Source organism: Strigops habroptila, chromosome Z (genome assembly GCF_004027225.2).
Source record: "Strigops habroptila isolate Jane chromosome Z, bStrHab1.2.pri, whole genome shotgun sequence".
Taxonomy (NCBI): Eukaryota; Metazoa; Chordata; class Aves; order Psittaciformes; family Psittacidae; genus Strigops; species Strigops habroptila.
Genome location: NC_044302.2, coordinates 38,515,418 through 38,524,637, shown reverse-complemented (window position 1 = coordinate 38,524,637; position 9,220 = coordinate 38,515,418). Strand labels below are relative to the sequence as shown.

The 9,220-nt window shown below is 43.7% G+C and overlaps 1 protein-coding gene and 1 long non-coding RNA gene across 10 annotated transcripts in view; one reads left to right on the top strand and one right to left on the bottom strand.

Annotated features, from left to right (window-relative positions):
* Positions 1-2,193: 2,193 nt before the first annotated feature.
* On the bottom strand, positions 2,194-3,105 carry LOC115600791. The gene is made up of 2 exons (XR_003989155.1): positions 2,928-3,105; positions 2,194-2,495 (listed from the first exon to the last, which is right to left on the bottom strand). It is a non-coding gene; the product is annotated as an uncharacterized LOC115600791 (long non-coding RNA).
* Positions 3,106-3,245: 140 nt separating this feature from the next.
* CSNK1G3 (casein kinase 1 gamma 3) overlaps positions 3,246-9,220 on the top strand; it is a 74,189-nt gene continuing 68,214 nt past the window's right edge. For 4 of the 9 annotated variants that reach the window (XM_030470082.1, XM_030470081.1, XM_030470079.1 and 1 more), the window contains exon 1: positions 3,246-3,501. Coding sequence is in view for 1 of the 9 variants with exons in the window: in XM_030470084.1 (XP_030325944.1) it covers positions 3,460-3,501 (42 nt within the window). In the remaining 8 variants the exon portion in view is untranslated. Of the gene's footprint in view, positions 3,506-9,220 lie in introns of all 9 variants that reach the window. The other 5 variants (XM_030470084.1, XM_030470085.1, XM_030470083.1 and 2 more) reach the window with 3 other exon arrangements.

The window sequence follows — 9,220 nt, the reverse complement described above, 5'->3', positions numbered from 1 at the left end:
TTCCTCCATTTAGAACAGCATTCATGCATGTACACTGCAGAGTACATCACATTTGTGCTGGTTTTGGCTGAGGTGGCGTTAATTTTCTTCATAGTAGCTATGTTTCAGATTTGTGCTGGAAACAGTGTTGATAACACAGGGGTGTTTTTGTTATTGCTAAGTAGTGCTTACTTAGTGTTCTTCAGCTTCTCACACCCCCTACCAGCAAGCAGGCTGGAGGTGCACAAGAAGCTAGGGGAGACACAGCCAGGACAGCTGACCCCACACCATATGGTGTCCTGCTCAGCATATAAAGCCAGAGGAGGAAGAAGAAAGGGAGATGTTCAAAGTGGTGTTGTTTGTCTCCCCAAGTCACCATTACATGTGATGGAGCGCTGCTTTCCTGGAGGTGGCTGAACACCTGCATGCCCATGGGAAGTGGTGAATGAATTCCTGGTTTTGCTTTGATTGTGTGCACAGCTTTTCTTCACTTACTAACCCACGAGTTTTTTCACTTGTACCCTTTTGATTCTCTCCCCCACCCCACCAGGGGGTGGGGCTGAGCGAGCGGCTCTGCGGGGCTTAGTTGCCAGCTGGGGTTAAACCACAACAACATTATAAATTCAAAGCCACCGCCTTCATTTCCTCTTTTATGTACCTGACATACAGCAGTGCTTACCTGTGTTGTTCATAATGATTAAGAGTAGGAACACATTTCACATGTAGCAGTTACCCACTTTCTTCACCACTGCAGCCTTCTCGGCACCAGAGAGATGCACTTTCTGTTTAAAATTCTGAGATGTGGAGGACATCTTTCAATTTTGCCTTATGTTCTTCACCTAAATCCTAGAATTACGGGTTATTAAGTAATCTGTTGAGCTGAATTAAAGGCCAAGGAATTGAATTTTTTAAAAAAAAATCAGAAACCATAACTTAACTGGAAAAATACCCTCCAGCTTTTATGTAAAAAGAAGTCTCCACTTGTTAGATTATGACTGACTGTTCAGAAAAGGTTGAGAAAGGCATATTAGTATTATTGAGAAGGTGTCCATTTCTGATTAAAGTTGACAGAAAATTTGTCAACAGATTCTATGAATCTGGAATTGCAGTAAGGCAAGACTTGTTTTTCTCTCTGCGTAATTGCTTGTAAAAGCGGATTGCTTAGGTGGCTGACAGAATACCGCAATACTAATTGGAATTAAGTATATGCTTAGTCTTTAATGAAACCGTCCGTTACAGAGGGAAAACCTTCATGCAAAACAACACAAATCTGTCTGCATTGTTCCTACAAGGTCCTACAGCTGAGTTTGGGCAATCCCAGTCACAGCTACAGGGTGGGTAGAGAAGTGATTCAGAGCAGACCTGTGAAGGACTTGGGGGTGTTGGTCAATGAGTACAGTGTGCGCTCGCAGCCCAGAAACCAACCGTATCCTGGGCTGCATCAAAAGAAGTGTGACCAGCAGGTCGAAGGATATGATCCTGCCCCTCTACTCTGCTCTTGTGAGACCTCACTTGGAGTACTCTGTGCAGTTCTGGTGTCCTCAACATATAAAGGACATGGAGCTGTTGGAGCAAGTCCAGAGGAGGGCCACGAGGATGATGCGGGAGCTGGAGAACCTCCCGTATGAAGACAGGCTGAGAAAGTTGTGGCTGTTCAGCCTGGAGCAGAGAAGGCTGCGTGGAGACCCCATAGCAGCCTTCCAGTATCTGAAGGGGGCCTACAAGGGTGCTGGGGAGGGACTGTTCCTTAGGGACTGTAGTGGTAGGACAAGAGGTAATGGGTTAAAATTTAAAAAAGGGAGACTTAGGTTAGATATAAGGAAGAAGTTCTTTACTGTAAGGGTGGTGAGGCACTGGAACAGGTTGCCCAGGGAACCTGTGGCTGCGCTATCCCTGGCAGTATACAAGGCCAGGTTAGACAGGACTTTCAGCAACCTGATCCAGTGGGAGATGTACCTGCCTTTGGCGGTCATGCCTTGGGCACAGCCTGCGGGGCTCCCTCCTGTGACCCTGAGCAACAGGCTCCCGGTGGCACTTCGGCAGGGCCAAGAGTCCGGTCACAGCCTGGCCCTGGCCAGGGGCTTCTCCTGCTGCACCAGGAGCAGCCAGAGGCTGGTTAGCTGAGGGCAGCGCTGCCAGTGCTCTCAGCCTGGAGGAGTCCAGCGGAGCCCTACCCCAAGACAAGTATCAATAGGTCTAAGTAACAAGATCACCTTTAAACATAAGGAAAATCTTTTTTAATGGAAGTAACATTGGTCAGGTTGCCCACGGAGACTTTATGGCAAAAGTAATTAAATGTCAACTGAGACTAGGAAATGTGTGTAGGAAAGAAGACTGAGTGAATGACTTCTGTAAAGTCTCTTCTGGCTATATTAATTCTTTTTCCTGCAAAGGTTTCTAGAAGGTTCTGGAAAGATGCAAACTTTCCTTAAAAAATTATTTGGACAAGCAATACTTAAATCTGTCAGAAGCTCCACGTTATCTGTTGCATCCTCTCTCCTGTGTATTTATAATCACTGTAAAAACAAAGAGAAAAAAGCTGTTAATAAACTTTTAAACCTATTTTTAAGTTTTCGAATGGCAAAAACCGAAACACCCTTACAACCTTAGATCTTCAGTGGCCTAAATGTTACTCTCCCGTGACCAGAGAACTACAAGAGGGGTAACAGCATTTCCGAGAATCTACCAAACATGAGTAGTCCGGCGTGCAAGAATATTGGCATTTTGGGGCTAGTGGAGAGAACATCAGAGGACTGAGCACACCGGTGTTTCCAGGCGCTCCGGCTGTTCTCTGCACGGACTCAGCCGCGCCCGGGCACAGGGCAGACTCTAGCCGCCGTTCCCACTCTAACTAGCTACCTTTGCCCCTGCTGAGGAGAGCGGCAAAGCGCAGCAGCTCACCGAGGCTTAAGGAGAGAGAGGCGAGCAGCTGCGGCGGGGGGACTCACCGCGCGCCTCTTCTGGACCGGATCTAAGAGTTGTGGGGGGAGCGTCGAACCGGCACCCCAGACCACTGCCGGGGCCCGCGGCGCACTTCAGCTCCCACCCCGCCGGGCGCGAGGACACCGCTGCCCGCCCCTCCGCGCTGAAGAGGCACCCCTCCCGCCCGCGCCGCCACGCCTGGCCCCTCCCTCATTGGTTACCTCCTCTGCCCACCAGCAAGCCCCGCCCCCTCCCGAGGCGAGGCATGCACTTCTCGCCTTCCGATTGGCCAGGGGCCCTGTCAGTCTGTCTCGCGAAGGACGGGAGGCGCCGGTGGCTCTCGGCCGCACGCTCTCTCTCGTCTCCCTCCGGAAGGCCCCGCCCACGCACGCGCCTCTTCAGCCTCCGGGCTGCAGCCTTGGTTGCCCCTTGCCTCGGCGCATCGCTCGGAGCGCCCCCTTCCTGGTTGGACCCGTGTCGGAGCTCTTACGGCAGGGCAGGGAGCGGTGCCCACTCTGCCGGTTGGACATAGAGCCCGACGGACCTCTTCCCCGCCGCATGGTGCAGCCGGCTCCCGTCGCTCCGCCGCAGCGACTCCCAGTAGGTAGCTGTCCTCGGCCGCCTTTGCGGAGGGGCGTTGTTCGCGGCGGTCGCAGCACCCCCTTCGACTGAGGCCTTTTAACTGGGTCCCTCCGCCCTCGCTCTGGTAGCTGGGGGCCAGAGCCCCGTGCGTGCGGGCGCGCAGGTGGCGGTCGGAAGGGGCTGGCGGGGTGGGGGGAGCGGCGGCCGCTGTCCCGGAGCCCGCGTGACTCCTCGCTGCGCCCACTCCTCTAGGCGGGAGGGCAGCGGATGAGCCGGGCGGGGGCATCGCCTCAGCGCGGGCCGTGGCCTTGGGGGTGCGGAGCGGGTTGACATGGCTCGGTGCGGGCGGTGGAAGGGCCCCCCGCGTTCTTGTGGCTTCTCTCCTGGGTGGCAAAAGCTGTCGCCGGGAGGCTTCGGCTGCCCTCCCCTGAGGGAGCGTTGATCGCGGCGGTTTGGGTTTCCTGGCTGAACGCCGATTTCGGCGCTGCTGGCGGTAGTTAGTTCGACCGAACAGTGCGTGGTGGTGTAGGAGCAAAGTAAGTTCGTTTCACTGTTCTGCAGAAGCAGGTTGCTGGAGTGCATTTGTACTGGCTTGGTTAGCAGATTAGAGGCAAACTAAACTGCCAGTACTTATTTATCTAAGCGCTATTTACAAACGCACTCTGACTGTGTGCTGGTTTTAAGCTTGACTTATTAAAATCTCAAGAGTATTGTTTCAGGTGGTTTGCAATGAAACTTTTACAAAGCTTATTTTCAGGCTTCCTTGTTGACTTTGCTGGCAAACCCTTAAGGGGTCGTAAAGTGATGTGCTGTTTGTAAAGGGAGCTGGAATATAATCGGAGATTTTTTTTCTTGTACATATTTTGTATATAAGATCTTTTGTAAGTACATATTTGGTTACAAATATACACTGTGCAAAGTTATCCTTTATTTTGCATGTTCTTAAGCATAATCAAAAGTGAGGCACACTGTTAGGTGTATCAGGTGTTGCTACCTGCATTATGACTGCTTGTGGGGATAAACAATTTATCTGCCCCGTACACTTCACCTTTTCTGAACACTAATAAATGCCTGGCAGACGCATTTCATCCTGAGCAGCGCTGGGATGTTAAAATCCAAGATGGGAGTAATGTGATTTTTCCTTTCAGAGGGAAAAGATGAGATAAAGGTTTCTTTGTTAACTGTATTTTAGGAGATGCCTTCTGCTGACCTAAACGCCCTTTTGTTGGTTTCTTTTGAATGGAGAAGTTTCAACAAGTGAAACAGTATTTACAGTGGAAGTAAGAGGTATTTTACTGTGCTGGCCTGAAATAGAGGAATTACTTGGCCAGCAGCAGACAAGCTCATCAGCCGAGAATGGCTTTCAGCTAATCAAATGAATCTTTTTGTCTTGTATTGTACTGTTGAATCAAATACATGTATTTGCTTATAAAATGTAAATGAATTTCAGAATCTAGAATGCCAGATACATCACTTACCCTGTAGTGTTTTTTCCTGTGCGATCAAGATAAAGGTATTCAAGGTTAGTTAGAAGATTCAACCTGTTTGGAAGATCTGTAGGCCCTGTCTTAATTTTTTTTGAAGTTGTTCTCTTAAGTGTCACTGAACCTGCAAGCAACTTTTCCTCATCCAGCTCACTCATGTACGCTTAAAAAGATTGAATTTACTTCCTGGGGTAATTTTTCACCTGTAACTAGATTAAACTAGTCTTGTAACTAGATTAAGTACGTTTTTAAAGCTGATCCAGTATATAAAAATTTAGTGTCTCAGTTGCATCTGCGAAATGTCCCCTATGAAAATAGGATTGTTTATGCTTCAGTAGTGCTTATACTAAGTTGTTTATGTGATTAGAAGTATCAAAGTTACATGTATGTGTAACATCTTTACTTTTGTCTTAAAACTGTGTTTTAATAAAATTTGGGGAGTCTCCTGGTGTTCAGTTATGACTTCGATATGACAATATATTAAATATGAATCATAGGGAAGTGGCAGTGTTTCCTTTTCTCCAGTATCTTGTAATTACATAAAAATCTACTATCTGAAGAACAAGGTACTGATAGCTGCATTAACTCTTTCTTTTTTTTTTTTAATAAGTCGTACCAGCTAATTAGTTTTTTCAGTCTGTTGTAAACAAAACATATAGCTACTTCTTGTTCCTTAGGTTTTTCTTTTTGCTTTTAACTGATTGCTTTGGAATGGCATACAGAAAAATAATAATGCAGTTAAAGGCACACAGAAACCACAGGAAGAATGGAGTTGTAAATGAGTTTAGGTTGCTGCTGATTTACAGTTTCACTGATTCAACTGGAAACTAACAGCAAGAGTTTTCAGTCAGTCCTCTGTACCCCACCCGCAGCTGCTTGAGCAAAAGAGCTGACACAGTGCTTAGGCAAATAGTGAGATAATGCTTTTCATGAGCAGACTGTGGCTAGATGATCTTAAACTGAATGTGATACCTGGAGGTTATTTATCAATTAAAATGGCATGGTGTATACCCAAGGAGCAACTAGTGTACCCTAGAGTAGGCAAAAGCATAAGAATTACGTGTTGTTTGCTTTGCTTCTGGACCTTTAACGTTCTTTCAGAAATGTTTTGAGACTTCTATATAATTGATCTATTAAAAGGTAAAAAAAGTAACTTATCTAATTGTCATATACTTTCTGGCAATCCTTAATTGATTTTTTTTTTTTTTTTTTTTTTTTTTTTGGTAATGCAGACGTTTTAATGCTTCCTCAGTGCGCCTGCAGAACCAGTGCAGTGAAATTAAGCCGCCTGCTGTTGAGCTCCTTTTCTGAGTGTAGTTCTGTGAGGCCTCCTGGACATTGGCACTGGGGCTCTAGGGTTTTGTGAGGCCACAGCTAAAATAGTGCAGTGGGGAAAAATGTGTGTATTTAAGCTAAACAGTTATATAACTGAAAGCACGCGAGCAAGAAAGTAGTTAAAAGCTAGGCTGATGATCACAGATAAGACAGTGACTGGAACATCTGTCCCTCCTTGTGACCTTAGGTAAGCCACTTATAATTTCATGTCTCCTTTTTGGCACAGGGAGAATGTAGAAGAGGAAATATTACACACTAGTCTATGCTATAGAATTGGTTTGGACTTTGGTTATTTAGAGAGCTTTTAAAAGCAGTACTTTCAACGGAAATTCTGAAACCTTTGTAAGTAGTACTTGGCTTCGTTAAAAAATATAGATTAATTTATTTTGATCAGATTTAGCTCACCTGTGTATTTAGTTCTGGGGTTCAGTAGATATGTTCATTACCTTAAATGAATGAGTAGGTGGATTCTTTCTAGGAGGAGGTGCAGATAATATTTGTAAATATTATGTATGCAACACTTTCAGAATATTACAGATCTGTGTTTATTAGTGCATTCTCCTAATGTATTTGTTGAACTGCATTATCCTTTATCTGTTACTCAAAGCAACACATTTGAACACATTTCATGGTATGTGGTTCCCATTTCACATTTACCCCATATCCACTCTTGCCTCCCTTGTTTATTCCTTTAGCTGGTGTTTTTATATACATGAATAAAAAAGCTCAGCATACATTTTAGGAAACCTTTTTAATACAAGATAGATAATATCCATTTTGGGTTTTTTGGCTGTTCAGAGAGGGGTATTTGGTTCAAAATTAGTGTACCCTATAAGTATGGAAAGATGAGAGTTTTGGGGTTTTTTTTGCTATTTGTCTGTCTAGTCTCCTATTGCTGCCTTGTGCAGTGGAGCTAGGAATGGGAGAAGACATATTGATCTATCAGAACTGTCTTTGCAAAAAGCATTTACTCGGATAACTGTAGGTCATAGAAGTCCATAACAGACACACAAATAAGATTTGCATATGTTAGGTAGGTTTATTACTTAATATCATTTCATGTAAAACATCACTAATGTAGTTACAACAGTGCTTTCCTATGCTTTATGATCTTCCATGTAAACTTACTGACCTATTTAACTTTTAACATACCAAGACATTATAAATAACTGTTCTACTTAACTAAAGTCTGTTAGTAATTTAATGTAATTGTATTAGAAAGGATTTTTTTTTTTTTTTTTCCAGATTACATGGATGTAATTGCCTGTGTGGGAATTTATACTCTTCTTCAACCACACACTAAATTATTTTTGATTAAGACAGGATGTGGACTAGAACAGTGGAGGTTAATGTCCTTTTCAGTAGTATGAAAATACAGAGATGTTTTGTGACAAGCAGGGCCTAGGTTCCAGTTTAAAGTATGTGGTTTGTCACACTTTTGTAGTCTCTGTGTTTATTCATTGAGTAATTATTGAGGTACCATGCTCTTCATTCAGTAAACCATGTTCTTCATTCAGTAAACCATGTACAATAAGAGAAAGTAAATGGATCAGTTTCAAACAGAAGCATAGTTAATGGTGATGTTGGTGGCAATTAGGCCATGGAGTGAACAAGTGTGCTGTCTTTTCAGAGATACACTAAACCTACGGTGAAACAGCAGTCATAGAAATGACATCTCAGGCTGCTGGGAAGGTTGTCCTCGCTACTAGCAGGTATTTCTTCCCCTACCTTATTCCTGGCTGTGCAGTTTTATGCCTCCATTCTTGCTCTGCATCTGTCTCGTGTATCCTCCACTGAGTTGATTCAGCTTCTGTTCAGAAGCAAGTTACTGTTGGGTGTGTGAATGTTCTACCGGGTTAGTGAGTCTAATTTATAGAGGTTTTTGAGCACTGAGGCTGGTCTAAAGTAGAGCAGCAGGTACCTGTGGCCAGATGCAGCAGCAGAGAGCCATCATGCTGACTCCATTATATTGTCTCATTGCAGGAGGGTTGGAACTAGCTGATCTTTTAAGGTCCTTTCCAACCCTAAACATTCTTTGATTTTTCAAAATGAAATTTCAGACTTAGATTGTGTTGTAGATTTAAAACTGTTCTTTTGGTTCAGTTTATCTTTGGGTTTGAGGTGCTAATTGCCTAGTAAATGTTCATTCATTATGTTTGGAGGGCTGCAAGGACTGTATTTTTGTAGAAAAATACTGTTGTGCTTCAGAAGTATGGAATTATTGGCAAGGCACCTTTGTGATGCTGGAACTTGTGATTTATTCCAGGGTAGGATGTACCCTTGCAGCCTAGAAGAAAGTGCTTTTTACGATTTTTACAATTTAAAAATTGTATTGTTATAGATAGGAAGATCTGGAGTACCTTTCTGTATTTAAGGCACTAAACATTTTCCGGTTTAGGTTGTTATATTTGGACTTAAATGAAGCAGCTCACGTTTCTAAATGTAAAGATATGAAAGACTTTTCATGTTTCAACAGGGATTTTGTGCTTTGTTTTTTTTTTTTTTTTTTTAATGTAATGATACAAAACAATTTTATAAGGGTAATCAGTGTTGCTTTAGAGGAGTTCCACTAGCTTAAAATTAAGTACATAATTAATTTCACATATTATGGTTGATGTAACTTTAAATAGTGTCCATTTAAATACAAATATCTTAAATTCTGGAGTAATCTTGGGAAGATGAAATAATATTATAGAGGTTTCAGTCAGGGACAGGGTTGCTTTAAGGGTATGGGAGATATTTTTCACTCTAAACTCAACCATTGGTATTATCTTACTTGTGCGTTGCTAACACTGGCTTTTGAAAACAAAGTTCGGTGTAAAGTGTTCTTCTCTTTCTGTGGAAGATTGCCTCAAACAATTGCTACTCCTTAATTTCTGAAAGTATTCCAGGAGCGGGTTGCTCAGCGTACCAGGTTA